This window comes from Pseudophryne corroboree, unplaced genomic scaffold (genome assembly GCF_028390025.1).
Source record: "Pseudophryne corroboree isolate aPseCor3 unplaced genomic scaffold, aPseCor3.hap2 scaffold_677, whole genome shotgun sequence".
In the NCBI taxonomy this organism is placed as follows: domain Eukaryota; kingdom Metazoa; phylum Chordata; class Amphibia; order Anura; family Myobatrachidae; genus Pseudophryne; species Pseudophryne corroboree.
In genome coordinates, this window is record NW_026970264.1 from 264,176 (window position 1) to 288,318 (window position 24,143).

General features: G+C 47.0%; 1 protein-coding gene across 3 annotated transcripts in view; it reads right to left on the reverse strand.

The window, feature by feature from the left end:
- ABTB2 (ankyrin repeat and BTB domain containing 2) overlaps positions 1-24,143 on the reverse strand; it is a 309,105-nt gene that overhangs the window by 257,341 nt on the left and 27,621 nt on the right. For 2 of the 3 annotated variants that reach the window (XM_063954553.1, XM_063954552.1), the window contains exon 1: positions 21,162-22,392. The exons of the other annotated variant lie outside the window; for it this stretch is intronic. In XM_063954553.1, coding sequence (XP_063810623.1) covers positions 21,162-22,008 — 847 coding nt within the window. In that variant the 5' untranslated portion in view covers positions 22,009-22,392. Of the gene's footprint in view, positions 1-21,161; positions 22,393-24,143 lie in introns of those variants that run through there. 3 annotated transcript variants of the gene reach the window in all.

The window sequence follows — 24,143 nt, forward strand, 5'->3', positions numbered from 1 at the left end:
GCCCAGGATTTGTTATCATTGTAGGAGAGAAGGGCATTATGCTAGCAACTGTAATAACCCACATAAAGTTAGACCCCCTAGACCAAGAAATGAGCAAAATTACAACACACACCATTATAATCAAGAATCACATAGGCAGGAAAGGTGATCATACGACTGATGGTAAGCCTGAGGTAACGGTTAATAAAGTGGGAGGTCATTCACTGAAGACACAGGAATGACCAGGTTAAACGTTGTAAATGTATTTGTGAAAAAAAATGTTTTTTTTTCTCTCTCTCTTTCTCCCTCCCCATCTCTGACGATCATTGATAGAATTCACACATTGCATATCCACTTGGTCCTTGCAGAAGTCTACCAAACCCCAGCATGACCTCCGCCACAATGTATTTCTGGCCAGATACAGACAGTGGAGTAATGCAGGTGCTGGTGGGGAGGGACTGCTCAAGGAGACCAGTAGACACATAGATATGACAGCCTGATAAACTGACAATGTTTTTTTTTTAATTGCTAACAATGTTTTCTTAATGTTGACAATGTTTAAAAATGTTTTGTTTCTCTTTTCTCATTGGTGGTTATTGTCGAGTTATGTAATGTATATATGCACATGAATTGTTCTCTATCTCTTTCGTTTTTTTTTTTGTTGTCTCTCTCTTCTCACCCATGTTTCCATGGTTTAAAGATAGTATGTCACCCCTCAGTTGGACCAATGGTAATGCCAGATTTTTGCTCCTTACAGAAAGATTGTCGGTTGGGAAGGAACATTGCATCACCAGAATGTTCGTTTGGAAGACTGAGAGACAGCACCTTTGAGAGGACAGCAGAACAAGAAGAACAACAAGACGAGAGAACTTATTATCGTAACGAGTTCTCCCCCCCCCCCCTCAAACTGTTTTCTTATACCCCCTTTACAAATTTCGTCTTTTCTCCTCCTGTAAGATGGACTTGCCCCAAGAGACTGCGATATAGATTTTCCCGTTAACCATGATGTTGACCAGAGCAGTCTGTTTCGGTGAGAGTACCAGTGAGGTCGAGAAAGGATCCAGAAAGGCTCTAATGACTGAGACGGAGGTGTAAATTTCCAATAGCAACCCAATCACCAAGCAAAGGCGAGTACCGGGCACGATCTAACAACCATGTTATCTGTAAACATTTTCTTTGAAGGATTGTTAGTTCAAAAAGAAAACCGTATCTGTAGGCTCAGTAACAATAATGCCAATCCAGTTTTAATATCCATATGGACCGGCATCCATTGAGTGACTATCACTCCTTAGTGGGTAACGTGTTAAACCAAACAGATTGTTGGGTATGCTCTCAAGTACCTCAGGGTCACAGCAAATCAGGGCTAGTACCAATTCCTTTAACGTTAGGGGAGGTACTTGAGCTAAGTGGTGGGAGACCGGTGGATCGGAGGTTTAACATCTCCAGCCCTCCTAGTTTGAAGCTCCACCAATACCATGTGGATAGGTCCCTCATATGTTTTAACATCTCCAATCCCAGAAAACCGGGAAATTGGGAAGTGTCATGGAGCAACCTTACCATGACCTTTTCACACAGAGCAGATAGAATGCCTACAGATACAGAGCTCGTACGCCATATAGCCAGTAGAGGAAAATCTTTTCGGTATCGATATACCTTAGGAAATAGGATTACTAGAGTTGGAGAGGTATCACCAGGATACTGTGCACATATCGTACAAACCGATACGTGCATTAAGCAGATGGAAGAATTAGGGTCAGGAGATTTCACCTGGAAGGTTTGTAACATGGTCATGTCCTTCTCCGTCCCTTATGTTCTCCCCGATGACGCATATTTCATATGCGGGAGAAAGGCGTACAAGTGGCTTGCCCCAAACTCTGAAGGATTGTGTTATATTGGAAAAGTATTGCCTGAAGTGATGACTGTTACACATGACAAAATGAAGGACATACACCGTGGTGCCCAAGCTCCTTATACTCACACTCATTACGAGCACCGAGTTAAAAGACAACTGTCAGAAAGGTTGGACCATCCGGCCTCTGATCTTATCCATGAATCCACCGGGATTCAGGTTCTGGTAGCGTTAGATTTCACTCGTACCGCTCGAGGAGTGATGAATTATAGATACATTTCCGCACTCGCCAATTTGTTAGATAATATCACTGAAATGTATGATGACACGTTTAGATACACTGGAAGAGAACTTCAAGCTTACAAAACAGAACTAGTTCAGCATAGGATGGTTCTTAATTATCTTACAGCAGTAACAGGCGGATATTGTGTTACATTGGCAACACAGTACGGCATAAAGTGTTGCACGTATATCACAAATAGCACCGAGGATCCGGTAGAGGTCATAGACCAAAAGGTGGACGATATTCTGCAATTAAAGTGGGAATTTCGTCGAAAACACAATCTCACCCTTGCTGCTGTAAGTAATGAGCTGACTGGTTGGGTGTCATGGTTGAACCCGCGAAATTGGTTCTCCGGTTTAGGAGACTGGGCTCAAGGAGTCATAATGGATGTTGGAAAGTTTCTACTATGTATCTTGGGTGTCGTTATATCGATTGGATTGATATTTAGATGCGGGCAGGCTTTAATGAGGTGCAAACAAAGTACAAAAGTGATGAGCTTGAGGAGCGAGGAAACTGTAATTAACCTGGATTTGATTTATGACCCAATGATAGAAACCAGAATGTGATGAAAATGCGATTATACGGTCCGTTTCTTTCACCTGTTTTTCTGCTTTTCTCCAAGATACAAAGACCCCCTTGGACGAGGAAGTTGACGAGACGCTATACAGACAACAGACAAGCACCAAAGAAGAAGATTTGACAACTTTAAATATGGACACTTGATGAACTTTGCCATGGATCCCCAGTTTCCCTAGTATTTTTAAACTCACGCTAGCCCAACATTTTTGTAAATCTGATGGCTCAGACAAAGCTATTTGCTCATGCCCAAGGAGCAATACAGCGCAAAGAAGACGACTCTCAACAGATACCGAACACAACTTCAACAACAGATGTACATTTCCCTGACATAGAATATCATTGCATTTTCCATAAGTGTTCTTTATCTTCATCTCTACAACCCTCAGGTAACGACACACATAGACGATAGGGAATACAGGCACAGATATCAGCAACCACATACCTCCCCCATTCATGTATCATCAACTAAAATGTGCATCCCCATTTTGTTACAACCACAGCCGAAATGAGCTCGGTAGAGTTTGACAGCCCATCCACAGACCTGTACCACAGGATAAGAAGGAATTCAAATGTATACTTCGCAATACCTCGAAGCTTGATTTACCACACGTACGGCACGATGATACATGACCCTCCAAACATGGACTCATACACACATGCTTCTACTTTCTCACTAGGTCATACCCTTTTCACACCTACTCCTCTCTTCTTCCTTACCCCACCATGGAAATCAATTAACCCCTGACTTACATTTTTCTCCTTAAATGTTTTGTGGCAGTTATTATTGACTGCCAAAGGGTGGACTGTCAAAGTCAGAAAAATGTCTCTATGCACGTTGCCATATTTGCACCGTACACTGGTCCGCGCTGCGCATGCGTACGCTCTCCTGTGAAGGCGCATACCCGCAATAGCGTGCACTCGCAGGCGCGGTATGCATATTTACGGTAGAGTTTATGTAGTCGTAGCGTGCGACTCATTCGTTACAAATGTTCACAATTAATGTAGTTTGTAGATCATGGTCCCCTTGATAGATTCTGAAAGTTTGGTTAATATAGAAGGTCCCTGTTTAAAGGAATCCCTCCTTGTATTGTACGAAGGGTCTGACAGGAATCATACAGCAGTGTTTGGTACCCATCGGAAGAGTATTTAATTAGTAATATTCCGGTGTTGGTTTGGAGCGTATTAATCGCTCGTGCGAATAGTTATGGACATAAGAAGTTTATGTCCATTTCTATTATTTACACATACTCAGGTATGCGGCGGGAAACCCAGTTTCCCACCCACCTGAGCTGTTGGAAATCGTCACAGCCCACCTGTATGAATCACCCTATGACCTTTTGTTATGATGCAGGGCCGAATTCCTTCGGCCAATGGACAATGGGATTGTAGGACCATGAGATTGCATTGTGTGTGGGGCATAAATAGGCAGGCCGACCACATCCAGCTCTCACTCTCTCATCAACGGTTATCTGCTGATAGCCGGGAGCTGGATATCGAGGCGCAGGCGATCATACCCTTTGTGCGTAAGTTTCTCTCCGTAATCATTGTCTTTCTGTGAGCCAATTTCTCTCATCTCTCTCTCTCTCTCTGTTCTGTTCTCTCATATCTCCCCTAGACTAGGCTAGTATTGTATTGTATTAGATAGTATTGTATTGTATTAGATAGTATTGTATTGTATTGCATTTAGGTCAGTGTAGTATTGTCTTTTTGTATTTATTGTTTAGTTCTGTGGTTAGGAAGTCTCTGTTATATTGTAGTGTATCATTTGTACTGTTATCCCCTTTTACAAATATATTAGATATAATACAGTTAATAGGCTTTGGAACCTAAACCAGTATCTGTGTATTTTCTATAGTGTTAAGTGTTCACTTGAGCGTCGGTGACGCTCAAGCAGCTTTGTAGTTAGTCAGGTTACACAAGGTTGCACTTACACCCTGTACTCACATTAAGGTATTCTTTGTATTTCTTTGGTATAAGGTTTAAACATTAAGGTATAGCGTTGTGAGCGTCTGCGCCGCTGGTGATCTCCTCGTGGTCTCGAGCGTCCGCTACGCCATAGCGAATCATTACTCTAGTCATAGCCAATAACGTGTCCTGTGATCACTGGGCCGTGAGCGAACGTGACGCTTGAGCGTCTCGCTTACTGCTGAGCGATCGTTACGCAAATAGCGTACCATTACGGTACTTCTTAAGTAAACAGCGTACAGTGTTCTTAGACTACTGCTACAGTAAGCTACTATAGTAGTATGTATAAAGAAGAAGAAAGAAAAAAGAAAAAAAACGGGTAGGTGGTATACAATATTATATACAATTATATACAATTATATATATATATATATATATATATATATATATATATATATATATATATTTATTAAACTGGTGGTGATTATTAAACTGGTGGTCAGGTCACTGGTCACACTATCAGCAACTTGCAAGTAGTACTCCTAAGCAGACAATCACAATATATATTATACTGGTGGTCAGTGTGGTCACAATGGCAGTGTGGCACTCTGGCAGCAAAAGTGTGCACTGTACGTTATATGTACTCCTGAGTCCTGCTCTCAGACTCTAACTGCTCCCCACTGTCAGTGTCTCCCCCACAAGTCAGATATACATTATACAGTCACACTATCTATCTATCACTTCAGCAAGTAGTAGTACTCCTCCTAATGCTCCCCAAAATTACTACTGTGTCTCTCTCTACTCTAGTCTCACTCTCTTCTCTATAAACGGAGAGGACGCCAGCCACGTCCTCTCCCTATGAATCTCAATGCACGTGTGAAAATGGCGGCGACGCGCGGCTCCTTATATAGAATCCGAGTCTCGCGATAGAATCCGAGCCTCGCGAGAATCCGACAGCGGGATGATGACGTTCGGGCGCGCTCGGGTTAACCGAGCAAGACGGGAAGATCCGAGTCGCTCGGCCCCGTGTAAAAAAAAATGAAGTTCGGGCGGGTTCGGATTCCGAGGAACCGAACCCGCTCATCCCTAGGAGAATGGAGGTAATATATTATATTCTATTATTACTGTACCCGGGAGAGATGGGAGGGAGGTGGGGGGGGATGATTACAGCCAGTGTCAGTCCTGGAGAATGGAGGCAATATATTATATTCTATTATTTCTGTACCCGGGAGAGATGAGAGGGAGGTGGGGAGGATGATTACACCCAGTGTCAGTCCTGGAGAATGGAGGCATTATATTATATTCTATTATTACTGTACCCGGGAGAGATGGGAGGGAGGTGGGGAGGATGATTACACCCAGTGTCAGTCCTGGAGAATGGAGACAATATATTATATTATATTATTACTGTACCTGGGAGAGATGGGAGGGAGGTGGGGAGGGTGATTACACCCAGTGTCAGTCCTGGAGAATGGAGGCATTATATTATATTCTATTATTACTGTACCCGGGAGAGATGGGAGGGAGGTGGGGAGATGATTATACCCAGTGTCAGTCCTGGAGAATGGAGGCATTATATTATATTCTATTATTACTGTACCCGGGAGAGATGGGAGGGAGGTGGGGAGGGTGATTACACCCAGTGTCAGTCCTGGAGAATGGAGGCATTATATTATATTCTATTATTACTGTACCCGGGAGAGATGGGAGGGAGGTGGGGGGTGATTACACCCAGTGTCAGTCCTGGAGAATGGAGGCAATATATTATATTCTATTATTACTGTACCCGGGAGAGATGGGAGGGAGGTGGGGGGGGGGGGGGGGTGATTACACCCAGTGTCAGTCCTGGAGAATGGAGGCAATATATTATATTCTATTATTACTGTACCCGGGAGAGATGGGAGGGAGGTGGGGGGGGGGGGGGGGGGGTGATTACACCCAGTGTCAGTCCTGGAGAATGGAGGCATTATATTATATTCTATTATTACTGTACCCGGGAGAGATGGGAGGGAGGTGGGGGGGATGATTACACCCAGTGTCAGTCCTGGAGAATGGAGGCATTATATTATATTCTATTATTACTGTACCCCGGAGAGATGGGAGGGAGGTGGGGAGGATGATTACACCCAGTGTCAGTCCTGGAGAATGGAGGCAATATATTATATTCTATTATTACTGTACCCGGGAGAGATGGGAGGGAGGTGGGAGGATGATTACACCCAGTGTCAGTCCTGGAGAATGGAGGCAATATATTATATTCTATTATTACTGTACCCGGGAGAGATAGGAGGGAGGTGGGGAGGATGATTACACCCAGTGTCAGTCCTGGAGAATGGAGGCATTATATTATATTCTATTATTACTGTACCCGGGAGAGATGGGAGGGAGGTGGGGAGGATGATTACACCCAGTGTCAGTCCTGGAGAATGGAGGCAATATATTCTATTCTATTATTACTGTACCCGGGAGAGATGGGAGGGAGGTGGGGAGGATGATGATTACACCCAGTGTCAGTCCTGGAGAATGGAGGCAGGGGGTCGTTTGGCTGCAATGATTGATGGGGCTTTGTTTTGACGAATGACTTCAGTCATTTAGAAGTGACGCTTAATGTTCTGCTCCCTGATAAAACCGCTGTGTGGTTTTTAATGGTAATGGTGGAGCCAGTCAGCCCTTCCTGAGAGGTCTGTGACCGAGGCAGTCGCCCCTCTGCCCTCATGCGCACAGATGTCACAGATAAACTCCGTGTACCCCTCAGAACACGCAGGGCCCCCAGTCCACACACACACCGCCCGCCACGCAGGGCCCCCAGTCCACACACACTGCCCGCCACGCAGGGCTCCCAGTCCACGCCCTTAGTATTTGAGAGAATGACCCAAAAAAAAAAAAAAAAAAATAGTTCCTGTGTTACCAAGAGGGGAGTTCTGTATAAGCTGTATAGCATTGCTGTTCTCACCATACACTGGATATAACAAGCTACATTAAATGTCAGTGTACGGGGGTATTGAGATTGCGTTCCGCTTACTGATCGGCAGATCATGAGGCCATGGCGCAGTGCTGCGGCAGAGCATGAGGCCATGGCGCAGTGCTGCGGCAGAGCATGAGGCCATGGCGCAGTGCTGCGGCAGATCACGAGGCCATGGCGCAGTGCTGCGGTGTCAGCCCATCAGAGGCGTATATACATTTTTGGCATTCAGAATTGTTTTTGCATAGAAATAGAATATTGGGATCTTACTTCTCAATGGGGTGAATTCAGTTAGGGCAATATTGATGCGACGCCGGAGAGGTGCCATTGTGACGGCATTGAGGCACCAGGAATAGCGCCTTACATAACACATAGCGCAGACCGTATCTCCAGGACTTGTACACACTGCACATCCCGTATGCGGAAACATTTACCATCACTTCTAACAGAACTGACCCCAATAAATGTAATCTATTAGCCGCAGGCTTCTTGACAAATCAGGTCAGCCTGAGTATACAAACAGGAGAAGGCCGAGGCCTGGTGTAGATTAGCAGCTGGTAATACCAGGTGCTGGGACGTTTACCATGGTAACATGCCACAGCTTGAGGTAGCTGCCAACATGACAGTAAAATGCAGGTCAGCGACCTCTCAGCTTCCATCCTCCCCCACCTTCAGATAGTCTTTATTTAGAAACCTGGCAATAGTTACCCCCCACAGTGCGCTCGCCCTGGCTCCCCGCCGCATTATAGGGAACGCTGTGCGCCGAGTGTCAGGAAGGAACGGGCCCAGCAAGTATACAGTGATTTGTACGCACACCTTGCAGAATTAGCTTCCACTTAGATCAGCTAAGCGCCCGTATGTTTCCTGCCCTCCTCCATGTTCCCAAATCATGCTGCTGAGTAACTGGCTGAGGACAGCGCTCCCAATATGGCTGCCTCACCCCGTACTTTTCCTGTATCTTACCATTGTGTAGTCACCCACAGCAACCATTGTGGAGGCCTGCTTTGTAATATGGCTTCTTGCTAAATGTAAAGGGCTTAAATCCTAAAAAGCTCTATATACACACAACGAGATGAGGATAAAAGAGGTCGGGGAATTAGATTGCAAGCTTCATGTAGACAGAGACCAAGATACATGAATCTCTATAAAAGGATAATACAATTATTTTTAGGCGCATGCTCTTAGAGAAAGAGATCATTTAGCAGATGTAATATTGATCTTATCTCTTCTAGGGCGGGATGTATTAACATACATCGCCGCACCTCGCCGGTTACCGCAGCGATGTTGATCGCGTATGTACTAACATATGTGATCAACATCGCGATGCGGTGACGGAGGCCCCCCGCGATACCTGTTAGGTGGTCTGCGGGGGGTCTCCGTAACCTCCATGGGGTCCCCACACTGGCTAGATGCCGGGAAGCAGCAGCAGGCTGCCCCCGGCGCCTCCTCCTCCCCCCTGCAGCCGGAAGGACGTCCGGCTGCGTTGCTAGGGGGAGGAGGAGATTACCTTCCGGGTCAGGTAAGCTGGGGGGGAAGGTAAACTGGGGGGGAAGGGGGTCGGCGTCTGCGGCAGTGTCGACGGTGTCGGCGGGTTGCGGCGGTCGGCGAAAAGAAGCCCATAGGCTTCTATAGGGTATCGCCATCCAGAGATGGCGATACCCTGGACGCCGAAAACGCGGCGGTAGGGTGTTAGTAAATATGAAAATGCGGTAAAACCCCCGTTTTCGGGGGTTTTACCGCATTTTTGCTTTAGTACATCCCGCCCCTAGAGAACCACAACACCGTTCAGTATCAGCATTGTGTCCACAACATTTCTTATTGAGAAACTCAGCAAAGATGATTAAATGGAGCAGTGTGTGCCGGTGTCATCCTCCGGTGTCAGTTATGTGGTAGTGGGCGGGGCTGCGGTCCTCGTTGTCCTATACACCGCCAGGAGATACCCAGAGAGCAGATGCCGAGGACCATTCTGGTGGCGGGGCCTAGTCCCTATGTCATAAGGCCCTGCCCCCATTGTGAGAAAGGCCTGTGGGGAAGAGATGGGGCTATAACATCAGGAACACATTTTAGCCCAACCCCGTCCATACGGACTCACAATTCCCGGTATTATCTCCCTATTCACTAAGATGTGGGAGATCCACTCACTCTTCCAGGGCTGCGGGGGATCCCCTGAAAACCTGGGAGTCTCCCACACCTTCTGAGAGAGTAGGCGAGTATGCAGGATTGGCCGTCACCAGCGCTGGTTTTTCCCATCATATTTACAAAAAATAAACTTTATTGGTACTGGACCACCAACCAGTGGCACCGCCGCAGCACGGAGTGAGGGAACTGCGGTTCCAGGGGGACACGGACACGGACGCTGCTGCCGTCACAGAACAAGTGCACACTTCTTGGATTGAGCTGCAGGGATGGGAGCAGTGTATAATTTGTGGCCACATTCCGTTACAGAACTCCCCCCGATACGCAGCCTGGGTCCTGCAGCCCTGGCAGAGATTCCGCACTGGGACATGGAGATGAGGTCATCGCGTCTCATTCAGGCCTTTCTGTGGCCTTGGGCAGAGAGCTTGCTGGGAGCCAGATGTACAAAATAAAATCTCACAGAAAGGACCAGATGATTTCATCGCTGAGAAGGGAAAGGAACAAACCACAGCCAGCGCCTTGCGGCAAATTCACATAAACATGTGACCCCAAAAACAAAACAAAAACACACACACACACACACACACACACACACACAACCTAACACACACAGGACAAATCTTGTCATGGCGTGACAGGAACACCGTCACCGCACTGTCACCGCGACAGGCACCAGCTGCGGCCACTCAGATATTTATTTTATCAGACAATTCACTATTTACCTGTACTAGATATTTGGAGGGGGGAAAAAATAAATACATTTTATTTTTATTATCTTTTCATTTAGTATTAAACATGCCAGATGTTGAGGAACTACAAGTCCAAGCAGGCTTTATCACAATAATATGTGGCGTGTGTGAGAAGCCTATTAATCTACAAGTATGTTTTTGGATTGTGGCAGATGAAAGAAACCCCACATAAACAATACGAGAACATACAAACTCCACACAGATGGGGTATTTGAACTCATGACCTTAGTGTGGAGTAAGTAAAAGGCACCATTCCGCCCGCCTATTACAACAAGTCACTAATGCATAGCTCTTCCCAGTTCCAGGAGAATCAGCCATCACTACGCTACCGTACGCACCACGCATTGTACCCCGTGTCACAGAGAGATCACTAGTGACACAGGCAGTGTAACACCAGGGCATCAAGGGCCACCAGGGAATGCAGTAGTTGTGGTCCCAGCTTAAGGGGTATGGCCAGAGAGACTTGGCTAACCTTTATAGAAGACATGCAGAGAACGCAGCCCCCAAATCCATCCATGATCCTGCAACCCCATGTTACTGACCCCTGGGGGAGGGGCCCTCTGGGGATTTCCCCTGTACACCGTGGGCCAGTCCCACCCTGGACACTTACAACCATCCTCATATTAACCACACACCACCAAATAGAGAATTCCATTGCCGGACAAGGGTGTGAATTGCTGTGGCGTTTAAACGTTCACCCTCCGCCCGGAACCCGCACCTCTGGCCAATCCGGACTTCATTACATCCGGCCCTTTGTCTTGACCTAGTATCTGAATGTAATTAATGGCAGACCCCATGTTGGATATAATATATTAGTTAGTAATAGGGTCAGGGGAACAGGAACCATATCTCCTGGGGTATATGGCAGTGTGCAGCAGCTGAGAGATCACACACGTCCGTTTGGTGCAACTGGCCTCAACCAGTTTTATTGTGCAGAAAATAGAAATAAACACCTTGCCGTCCGGCGATAACTATATACAAGATAACCCTGACTGTTACCAGGCACAGCTCACTAGATGTCAGGAGCAAGTTTCTGTCACATACTCCATACTCTCTCCTCTTTCCCCAAGCAGTGCGAGAGAGCCATGATCAGCCTTTCTAACACACCCATACAGTAAAAGCCCTAATTAGCCTTCTGTGAGGCTAAAGCCCAAACACCCGAACTGGGCCTAAATGGCTGGAGAACCCGCTCTCTCTGCTCACATCCAACCCCAGGATCCCTAATCCGGATCTTACCAAAAGCAGCTTTCAGCAGAACCAGCACAATATTCCTGTGTTACACACCTTCCAGCACTATTCCAGTGACATACAACAGCTAGCGCTTTGTGAAGATGATATTGGGTTATTTTGGGACATCTGTGTCTCTAGAAGCAGCATGTGTAGGCGCAAACACTAAAAGTCCCAAGATGTAGCAATGGGAAAATAAATCAGGTTTAACTGTCCAGCAAAAGTCTTCACACCCAGCGCCCCCACTCAGCAAAAGTCTTCACACCCAGCGCCCCCACTCAGCAAAAGTCTTCACACCCAGCGCCCCCACTCAGCAAAAGTCTTCACACCCAGCGCCCCCACTCAGCAAAAGTCTTCACACCCAGCGCCCCCACTCAGCAAAAGTCTTCACACCCAGCGCCCCCACTCAGCAAAAGTCTTCACACCCAGCGCCCCCACTCAGCAAAAGTCTTCACACCCAGCGCCTCCACTCAGCAAAAGTCTTCACACCCAGCGCCCCCACTCGCCAAATGCTACAAGACTTCAAAACAAATTGTTTCACATGTTAAAAAGGTAGACAGACACGAGAGCCCATTCCTCCAAGGGTCAATATATTAGCACAATTCTGGAGAATATTAATATATATATTTTACACCACATTGTATTCTCGGTTCATTGGGGGAGTGGCTGCCCCCTGACCTCTGGCGCGCACCGACGTGCGGCTTTGTTGTCACACTGTGAAAAAGACAACTAATTGCTTTCATACATTTGCAGTGGGGTTTGGGGAAAGGCTCAGACAACGCCCTGCTGGGCTGTAACATCTGGACTGAGGATTAAGCGTAACCGGCGGATTCAGAAGCACGAAGACGCCGCTGCTGTTACAGTGTAAATCATTAACAAGGATAGCACTGGCTCCGGCAGTACAGAGCGCCGGGAAAACAGGACAGCCATGACACAAAGGGTGGGATGTACTAAAAAGGCGGAATAAACTCAGACACGAGTCACATTGATACTACAGGACGAGTATCCTATATCCAAATATTCCGAAATACGGACATTTGTGAGTGAGATAGTGACACCTTATTTTTCTGATGGCTCAATGTACACAAATGTGTATAAGGTGTATATGACACATAAATATAGTATAGAATGAGCGTCAGGCTGTGTGTGTATAAGGTGTATATGACACATAAATATAGTATAGAATGACCGTCAGGCTGTGTGTGTGTATAAGGTGTATATGACACAAATATAGTATAGAATGACAGTCAGGCTGTGTGTGTGTATAAGGTGTATATGACACACATAGTATAGAATGACCGTCAGGCTGTGTGTGTATAAGGTGTATATGACACATAAATATAGTATAGAATGACCGTCAGGCTGTGTGTGTATAAGGTGTATATGACACAAATATAGTATAGAATGACCGTCAGGCTGTATGTGTGTATAAGGTGTATATGACACATAAATATAGTATAGAATGACCGTCAGGCTGTGTGTGTATAAGGTGTATATGACACAAATATAGTATAGAATGACCGTCAGGCTGTATGTGTATAAGGTGTATATGACACATAAATATAGTATAGAATGACCGTCAGGCTATGTGTGTGTGTATAAGGTGTATACGACACATAAATATAGTATAGAATGACCATCAGGCTGTGCGTGTATATGACACATAAATATAGTATAGAATGACCGTCAGGCTGTGTGTATAAGGTGTATATAACACACATAGTATAGAATGACAGTCAGGCTGTGTGTGTATAAGGTGTATATGACACATAAATATAGTATAGAATGACCGTCAGGCTGTGTGTATATGACACATATAGTATAGAATGACCGTCAGGCTGTGTGTATAAGGTGTATATGACACACATAGTATAGAATGACCGTCAGGCTGTGTGTGTATAAGGTGTATATGACACATAAATATAGTATAGAATGACCGTCAGGCTGTGTGTGTATAAGGTGTATATGACACAAATATAGTATAGAATGACAGTCAGGCTGTGTTTGTGTGTGTAAGGTGTATAAACTGTATATGACACATAAATATAGTATAGAATGACCATCAGGCTGTGTGTGTATAAGGTGTATATGACGCATAAATATAGTATAGAATGACCGTCAGGCTGTGTGTGTACAAGGTGTATAGGACACATAAACATAGTATAGAATGACTGTCAGGCTGTGTGTATAAGGTGTATATGACACATAAATATAGTATAGAATGACAGTCAGGCTGTGTGTGTATATGACACATAAATATAGTATAGAATGACCGTCAGGCTGTGTGTGTATAAGGTGTATATGACACATAAATATAGTATAGAATGACCGTCAGGCTGTGTGTGTATAAGGTGTATATGACACATAAATATAGTATAGAATGACAGTCAGGCTATGTGTGTATAAGGTGTATATGACACATAAATATAGTATAGAATGACAGTCAGGCTGTGTGTGTGTGTGTGTGTGTATATAAGGTGTATATGACACATAAATATAGTATAGAATGGCCGTCAGGCTGTGTGTGTGTGTATAAGGTGTATATGACACATAAATATAGTATAGAATGACCGTCAGGCTCTGTGTGTATAAGGTGTATATGACACATAAATATAGTATAGAATGACCGTCAGGCTGTGTGTATAAGGTGTATATGACACATAAATATAGTATAGAATGACAGTCAGGCTGTGTGTGTGTATAAGGTGTATATGACACAAATATAGTATAGAATGACCGTCAGGCTGTGTGTATAAGGTGTATATGACACACATAGTATAGAATGACCGTCAGGCTGTGTGTGTATAAGGTGTATATGACACATAAATATAGTATAGAATGACCGTCAGGCTGTGTGTGTATAAGGTGTATATGACACATAAATATAGTATAGAATGACCGTCAGGCTGTGTGTGTACAAGGTGTATATGACACATATAGTATAGAATGACCGTCAGGCTGTGTGTGTGTGTATAAGGTGTATATGACACATAAATATAGTATAGAATGACCGTCAGGCTGTGTGTGTACAAGGTGTATATGACACATATAGTATAGAATGACCGTCAGGCTGTGTGTGTGTATAAGGTGTATATGACACATAAATATAGTATAGAATGACCGTCAGGCTGTGTGTGTATATGACACATAAATATAGACGGACGGGTACGCGCGCCGGCCAGTCTCAGAGGTAGGGAGCCCATGCTGCCTGAGTGCATAGAGTGGGGCCGCGGGCGCACACTGTTTAATTAATATATAGCTGGGTGGTCAGTGTGCATTATTAATTTATGATTACTTCGGTGAGGCCATGCTAGATAGATAGATAGATAGATAGATAGATACACACACACACACATACAGTGTTCACTCTAGGCTGTTTTAGCAGGGCGACTGCCCGTTTTTTTAGCAGGCAAAACCCGCCCTGCCCCTTTTGCGGCGCCCTTCTAGAACAGCCGCCCGCTTCCTGCCCTCCCGGCGTGTATAGATGCCGTGCGCATGGCATCCATTCACGCATTGGGAGAGGGCTGGGGGAAGCCCAGCACCGACGGAGGTGCTGGGCACGCCCCCAACAGTGACGTCGCCGGCCACAGACGCTCTCTATAGTAGCGTCTGTGGGCCGCACCACCCCTAAAATGACGTAGGCGTGGCCACACCCCCTAATTTGCGTGGCCGCGCCCCCGTTTCGGGCACGCGCACATGTGCCCCCGGAGTCCGGCGCCCTGCCCCTTTTCACTCCTAGAGTGAACACTATACATACACACACTTTTTTTGTTTTTTATTATTATAAGCATCTGAGCTGTATAGTATATAACACACACAAGGAACATTACAGCATCTGAGCTGTATAGTATATAACACACACACACACACACACACACACACACACACACACACACACACACACACACATCAGGAACATTACAGCATCTGAGCTGTATAGTATATAACACACACACACGGGACATTACAGCATCTGAGCTGTATAGTATATATCACACACACACACACACACACACACCAGGAACATTACAGCATCTGAGCTGTATAGAATATATCACACACACACACGGGACATTACAGCATCTGAGCTGTATAGCATATATCACACACACACACACACACACACACACACACACACACACACACGGAACATTACAGCATCTGAGCTGTATAGTATGTATCACACACACACACACACACACGGGACATTACAGCATCTGAGCTGTATAGTATATATCACACACACACACACACACACACACACACATCAGGAACATTACAGCATCTGAGCTGTATAGTATGTATCACACACACGGGACATTACAGCATCTGAGCTGTATAGTATATATCACACACACACATCAGGAACATTACAGCATCTGAGCTGTATAGTATGTATCACACACACGGGACATTACAGCATCTGAGCTGTATAGTATATATCACACACACACACACACACACACACACACACACACACACACACATCAGGAACATTACAGCATCTGAGCTGTATAGTATATATCCACACACACACACACACACACACAATCAGGAATATTAAAGAATCTGTGCTCTATAGTATATATTGCACGCACATACACCATCAGGAACATTATAGCATCTGTGCTCTATAGTATATATTACACACACACCCACCAGGAACATTATAGCATCTGTGCTCTATAGTATATGCCACACACACCATCAGGAACATTACAGCATCTGTGCTCTATAGTATATATTACACACACACCCACCAGGAACATTACAGCATCTGTGCTCTATAGTATATATATCACACACACACAGAGAAAGAAGTAACTCACATTATGGTGGAGAGAACATACAAACTCTATATCGTAGAGCCAAACCCATGACCCCAGCGCTGTATGCCAATGATGCTAATCACGGTGCTACACAAACCAATGTAAGCATTTATATTAGTGTAATATATTCTAGAAAACAAAGATGTTAAGATATATTATTATTATATTACTACTACTACCACCATTAAGAGAAGGTCACGGGGTTATGACCTCTGCTGTAAGATAATTGTATATATTTTATCATTTCCATAGACTTCTAGCATTATTTTTCATGCTGATTTCTGTCTGCAGACACATGCGCAGCGGAGCGCGTTCTCAGATATGCAGCGTGCACGAAGGACAGACAAAACTTGTAGCAGAGAGGCAGGAAGTGGGGTCAGAGGCCAGAAAGAAGCAGGGGCAAAAGGGCTATTATTATCATCATCATATTATTATATAGCGCCAGCATATTCCATTGTGCTTTACAATTGGGAACAAACAGTAACAAAACAAGATAAAAAGGGCCCTGCTCGCCAGCTGACGCTCTATAGGAAGATGGCTCCTCACATGATCCTCTGACACGGGCAGACATCAATGTGTTCTCACGCCATCACTGTCCAGCCCGCCTCATCCACATCCAGCCCCGCCGCACAGGCCACACGAGGACCAGACTATTGCTATGGTGATAGGGGCACCTCTGTATGTAACATCTCCATGTGATAGGGGCACCTCTGTATGCAACATCTCCATGTGATAGGGGCACCTCTGTATGCAACATCTCCATGTGATAGGGGCACCTCTGTATGCAACATCTCCATGCGATAGGGGCACCTCTGTATGCAACATCTCCATGCGATAGGGCCACCTCTGTATGCAACATCTCCATGCGATAGGGCCACCTCTGTATGCAACATCTCCATGCGATAGGGCCACCTCTGTATGCAACATCTCCATGCGATAGGGCCACCTCTGTATGCAACATCTCCATGCGATAGGGGCACCTCTGTATGCAACATCTCCATGCGATAGGGGCACCTCTGTATGTAACATCTCCATGCGATAGGGGCACCTCTGTATGTAACATCTCCATGCGATAGGGCCACCTCTGTATGTAACATCTCCATGCGATAGGGCCACCTCTGTATGTAACATCTCCATGCGATAGGGCCACCTCTGTATGTAACATCTCCATGCGATAGGGCCACCTCTGTATGTAACATCTCCATGCGATAGGGCCACCTCTGTATGTAACATCTCCATGCGATAGGGGCACCTCTGTATGTAACATCTCCATGCGATAGGGGCACCTCTGTATGTAACATCTCCATGCGATAGGGGCACCTCTGTATGTAACATCTCCATGCGATAGGGGCACCTCTGTATGTAACATCTCCATGCGATAGGGGCACCTCTGTATGTAACATCTCCATGCGATAGGGGCACCTCTGTATGTAACATCTCCATGCGATAGGGGCACCTCTGTATGTAACATCTCCATGCGATAGGGGCACCTCTGTATGTAACATCTCCATGCGATAGGGGCACCTCTGTATGTAACATCTCCATGCGATAGGGGCACCTCTGTATGTAACATCTCCATGCGATAGGGGCACCTCTGTATGTAACATCTCCATGCGATAGGGGCACCTCTGTATGTAACATCTCCATGCGATAGGGGCACCTCTGTATGTAACATCTCCATGCGATAGGGGCACCTCTGTATGTAACATCTCCATGCGATAGGGGCACCTCTGTATGTAACATCTCCATGCGATAGGGGCACCTCTGTATGTAACATCTCCATGCGATAGGGGCACCTCTGTATGTAACATCTCCATGCGATAGGGGCACCTCTGTATGTAACATCTCCATGCGATAGGGGCACCTCTGTATGTAACATCTCCATGCGATAGGGGCACCTCTGTATGTAACATCTCCATGCGATAGGGGCACCTCTGTATGTAACATCTCCATGCGATAGGGGCACCTCTGTATGTAACATCTCCATGCGATAGGGGCACCTCTGTATGTAACATCTCCATGCGATAGGGGCACCTCTGTATGTAACATCTCCATGCGATAGGGCCACCTCTGTATGTAACATCTCCATGCGATAGGGCCACCTCTGTATGTAACATCTCCATGTGATAGGGCCACCTCTGTATGTAACATCTCCATGTGATAGGGCCACCTCTGTATGTAACATCTCCATGTGATAGGGCCACCTCTGTATGTAACATCTCCATGTGATAGGGGCACCTCTGTATGTAACATCTCCATGTGATAGGGGCACCTCTGTATGTAACATCTCCATGTGATAGGGGCACCTCTGTATGTAACATCTCCATGTGATAGGGGCACCTCTGTATGTAACATCTCCATGTGATAGGGGCACCTCTGTATGTAACATGCTCAGAAGCAGGGACTGCGGTGTGGTAGGTAGGTACACTCTTACAGGATGTCACACCGGGAGGACACATGGAGTCGTCCTCAGACAGCGGTCCAGGAGTAACCGGAGGACAGTCCCAGAAGACCCTCTGCTCAGAGGCCAGTTAGTAAAGTCTGATGTGCTAATTAATGCAAACTGCTGGGCACTCAGTCACCATATGTCACCCACACAGTGCCCGGCCCACTCACTGCACCCCCAGGTCACCCCTGCCCAAGCTCTGACATTTACATACATCAATATTCAGGAGTCTGGGGACACAGCCAGCGACATTAATGAGGGCTGGAAACGTGATAATTAATGCTCATTTATACATCGTATATTCACTACGGAAGACTGGATGTGACAAGCGTAGATGTATAACAGGACACCAGTCACCGTGACAACACGCGCACAGGAATACGCACACCCTCCGGCTGCACCTTTCTGGCAGGTACAGTAACTTTTTTGTATGGTCTGTACCGATTTTTGCCTCTCCAAACTTTCATTCAAAGTATAGATAAAGAGGCGTGGCTACGCCCCCTTTACCTGTGACCACGCCCCTTTTTGAATTTGTAGCGATTTGTGTGTGTAAAATGTTGGAGGGTGTGGAATACGGCGACAGGAACGGTCAGAGTCCCAGTGTTTCAGGGTGATCATCAGGTTAATGCGACGCACAGGATTGGATGACTGGCCTCTTAATACCACAGCTAACCGGACCCTCAGTGACAAACGTAAACCGGGAGACCACAGGAGGCACCCCAGCCTCTGGCGTACAGGGAGGCCACAGGAGGCACCTCAGCCTCTGGCGTACAGGGAGGCCACAGGAGGCACCCCAGCCTCTGGCGTACAGGGAGGCAACAGGAGGCACCCCAGCCTCTGACGTACAGGGAGGCCACAGGAGGCACCCCAGCCTCAGGCGTACAGGGAGGCCACAGGAGGCACCCCAGCCTCAGGCGTACAGGGAGGCCACAGGAGGCACCCCAGCCTCTGACGTACAGGGAGGCCACAGGAAGCACCCCAGCCTCTGGCGTACAACCCCCAGCATCTTCAGCCAGATGAGAGGCATAGTCATAGATAATTAGATCACTATGTATAAAACCTGTGCAGCACAGTATTACTGACAGTGTAACGTATAATTATTATATTCTGACTGGATCAGGCCGCACAAGACTTTCATATAAGAATCACTCTCTCCAGTCTGTATTCTAGAGGTTTATTTATTAAAGTGAAGGTTTTAGAAGTGGAGATGTTGCCCATAGCAACCAATCACATTCTACTTACTTAGCAACTCTAGAAGATGATAGCTGGAATCTGATTGGTTGCTATAGGCAACATCTCCTCTTCTAAAACCTGCACTTTAGTAAATATCCCCCTTACTCTGCCACCTACTGAATTTATCCCGAAATGTTCAGTTGTCGTGTTAAATCCTTATTTTTACATGAAGATCTCCTTGTGCTAAAGAGCAGAAATCCGCGCTTACCTGTAGAAGAGCCAACGCTTCAATAAACACACAGGACATAATGTAAGTGAGGGTACGTTATGGAGGACACGAGTAATAGAACCTCATCCTGGAGCGCGTCTTGTGTTGGGTCTACTACGTTATGCCGACGCCGGGATCCCGACGCTCAGCATACCGCCACCAGAATCCCGACCGCCGGCATGCAGGCAGTGGGGTGAGCGCAAAAGAGCTCCTTGCGGGCCTGCTGCGCTCGTCACACTGCGGGCATGGTGGTGCGCGATGCTATTTATTCTCCCTCCATGGGTATCGTGGACACCCCAAGAGGGAGAATAGATGTCGGTATGCCGGCACCGGTATGGAGAGCGCCAGGATCCCAACAGCCGGTATATATAAAGCCTCCCGGTGTGCTGCCTCTGCTGAGGTCTATATACCGCACTAATGGCATTATGTGTGGCACGGTAGAGACGTTCCCCCCCTTGCTCCCCGTGTACACAGTCATACAGTGTCTATGACGGGGATCTGCCCCTCTCCACACAACTACTACAGCTTATTAGAACAGTCTCCCGGCCAATGTCACAATGTCGCCTGCAGAACACAAACATGGTTGAACTGTCGACAGACACCAGGTCAAATGTCCTTAAACTGTCAACAGGTTTGCAAGGTCACCAGCTGTCGACATTCTATGCAGGTAGGCATGCAGACATGCTAACACATTCTCAGCTGGACCCGATGACTGCTGACAAGTCACCTCCCACCCAACGTAATAGAGGCACTACAAGAGTTGCGTTGCGTCTTACCACTGGCGTTCTTCCCGCAGATTAAGTGCTCATATGGCTGCAGGACTCCCCACAGCTCGGCGTCATTGTTAATTGCCATTTCCAGGGCATCTAGAGAGATTTCCACCCCATCAGCTCCTTGACCGACTAGGACACGGTTCCTGATCTCCTCCAGAAGGTTCTCCATGCAGGAGGTCAAGCAAATCGCTGCATACTCGTGAATCCGCACAGATATCCTTGTGTCCACCATCCACCTGAAGAACCTACCCACGGACAAGGAGAGGCCGCAACGGGCCGACTTACCCTGCCGAAGGCCATCTCCTGCACTCATGCTGTACAGAGATAGGGCTCGCACCGTGGCCAAGGCACAGCTCTGTGACAGCGCCCAGCTCAGGATAAGTTTCATGGCACTTTGGATCTCATAGCGCGTGCACTTGGCGTGTAAAACGCTCAGGCGCTGGGCTTCCCTGGATATCCTGATGAGAGGCCTCCTCAGCAAGAGAGACAGTCTTCTCACAGCATCCTGAGAGAACTCATCTCCTTTACCCTTTCTCAGCAGCTTCCCAATGTCCTCATCTATCCAGGGGAAGTCCTCCAACTCAGGTAACCTGTGGCACCTAGAGAACATGTCCACCAGATCAGGGTCCTCTGTCAGAGGGGTGTTCATTGTGTCCCAACTGCTGTTTCGGCTGTTCATAGAACCAGAGTAATGCCACCAGTTTCCACGGTGTTTGGAGGATGCCAATGGCTGGGAGTTGGATTTCGATGAGGAGAGGCTGAGGGACCTGCAGGAATCCTCTGCTCCATAGCCAGAGTCCAGAGTAAGGTCCTCCAAGGTCTTCAGAGTAGAACTATATATCCCAGCCATGGGTGCAGATGGGAATCCAACACCAGAGAGCGACTACTGGCACCAATTCCTGCATTCAGTGATGGTCTCCTACAGCTGGACACATGGAGAGGACATCGCTCTCCTGGAAGTGCTGGAGAAGTTGCAGAGTCTCATATCCCATATTACAGAGAATGCAGATACAGAAGCAGCAGAGGGAAAACGAGTAATTCTCCAGGAAGATGCAAAACCAAAATGCACAAATACCACAGGGTACCTGGTGCCAGCCAGGGAGGGAGAGTCAGGGGTGGTGCGGCGTTCTCCGGGAAGGGGCAACGGCTTCTCTCTTCCCAAAAAATACATACAAATCTGGATCAAGTAAAAAAGTAAGAGTGAAGAAAGATCCCAAGCAGAGGAGAGAAGCCCCCTCCCTCCTACACCCAGACACTGAGCTGCCTGTATGCTAATGATGCCAGGCTGCAGCCAATCAGGGAACACCAGGGGGTGGGGAACGGGCGAAATCCAAGAGCAGAGCGCAGGATGAGCAGTTACCTTTATTACAGTGCCAGAAGCCGTGCCGGCTGCCATATAGAGCTCAGTGTTCATCACACACACGTATTGTAACAGCAGCATGCTGGTGCTTGTAGTTCTACAGAGTGCAGGATGAGCAGTTACCTTTATTACAGTGCCAGAAGCCGGGCCGGCTGCCATATAGAGCTCAGTGTTCATCACACACATGTGTTGTAACAGCAGCATGATGGTGCTTGTAGTTCTACAGAGTGCAGGATGAGCAGTTACCTTTATTACAGTGCCAGGAGCCGGGCCGGCTGCCATATGGAGCTCAGTGTTCATCACACACATGTGTTGTAACAGCAGCATGATGGTGCTTGTAGTTCTACAGAGCGCAGGATGAGCAGTTACCTTTATTACAGTGCCAGGAGCTGGGCCGGCTGCCATATGGAGCTCAGTGTTCATCACACACATGTGTTGTAACAGCAGCATGATGGTGCTTGTAGTTCTACAGAGCGCAGGATGAGCAGTTACCTTTATTACAGTGCCAGGAGCTGGGCCGGCTGCCATATGGAGCTCAGTGTTCATCACACACATGTGTTGTAACAGCAGCATGATGGTGCTTGTAGTTCTACAGAGCGCAGGATGAGCAGTTACCTTTATTACAGTGCCAGAAGCCGTGCCGGCTGCCATATGGAGCTCAGTGTTCATCACACACACGTATTGTAACAGCAGCATGCTGGTGCTTGTAGTTCTACAGAGCGCAGGATGAGCAGTTACCTTTATTACAGTGCCAGAAGCCGGGCCGGCTGCCATATGGAGCTCAGTGTTCATCACACACACGTATTGTAACAGCAGCATGCTGGTGCTTGTAGTTCTACAGAGCGCAGGATGAGCAGTTACCTTTATTACAGTGCCAGGAGCCGGGCCGGCTGCCATATGGAGCTCAGTGTTCATCACACACACGTATTGTAACAGCAGCATGCTGGTGCTTGTAGTTCTACAGAGTGCAGGATGAGCAGTTACCTTTATTACAGTGCCAGGAGCCGGGCCGGCTGCCATATGGAGCTCAGTGTTCATCACACACACGTATTGTAACAGCAGCATGCTGGTGCTTGTAGTTCTACAGAGCGCAGGATGAGCAGTTACCTTTATTACAGTGCCAGGAGCCGGGCCGGCTGCCATATGGAGCTCAGTGTTCATCACACACACGTATTGTAACAGCAGCATGCTGGTGCTTGTAGTTCTACAGAGTGCAGGATGAGCAGTTACCTTTATTACAGTGCCAGGAGCCGGGCCGGCTGCCATATGGAGCTCAGTGTTCATCACACACACGTATTGTAACAGCAGCATGCTGGTGCTTGTAGTTCTACAGAGCGCAGGATGAGCAGTTACCTTTATTACAGTGCCAGGAGCCGGGCCGGCTGCCATATAGAGCTCAGTGTTCATCACACACACGTATTGTAACAGCAGCATGCTGGTGCTTGTAGTTCTACAGAGCGCAGGATGAGCAGTTACCTTTATTACAGTGCCAGGAGCCGGGCCGGCTGCCATATGGAGCTCAGTGTTCATCACACACATGTGTTGTAACAGCAGCATGCTGGTGCTTGTAGTTCTACAGAGTGCAGGATGAGCAGTTACCTTTAATACAGTGCCAGAAGCCGGGC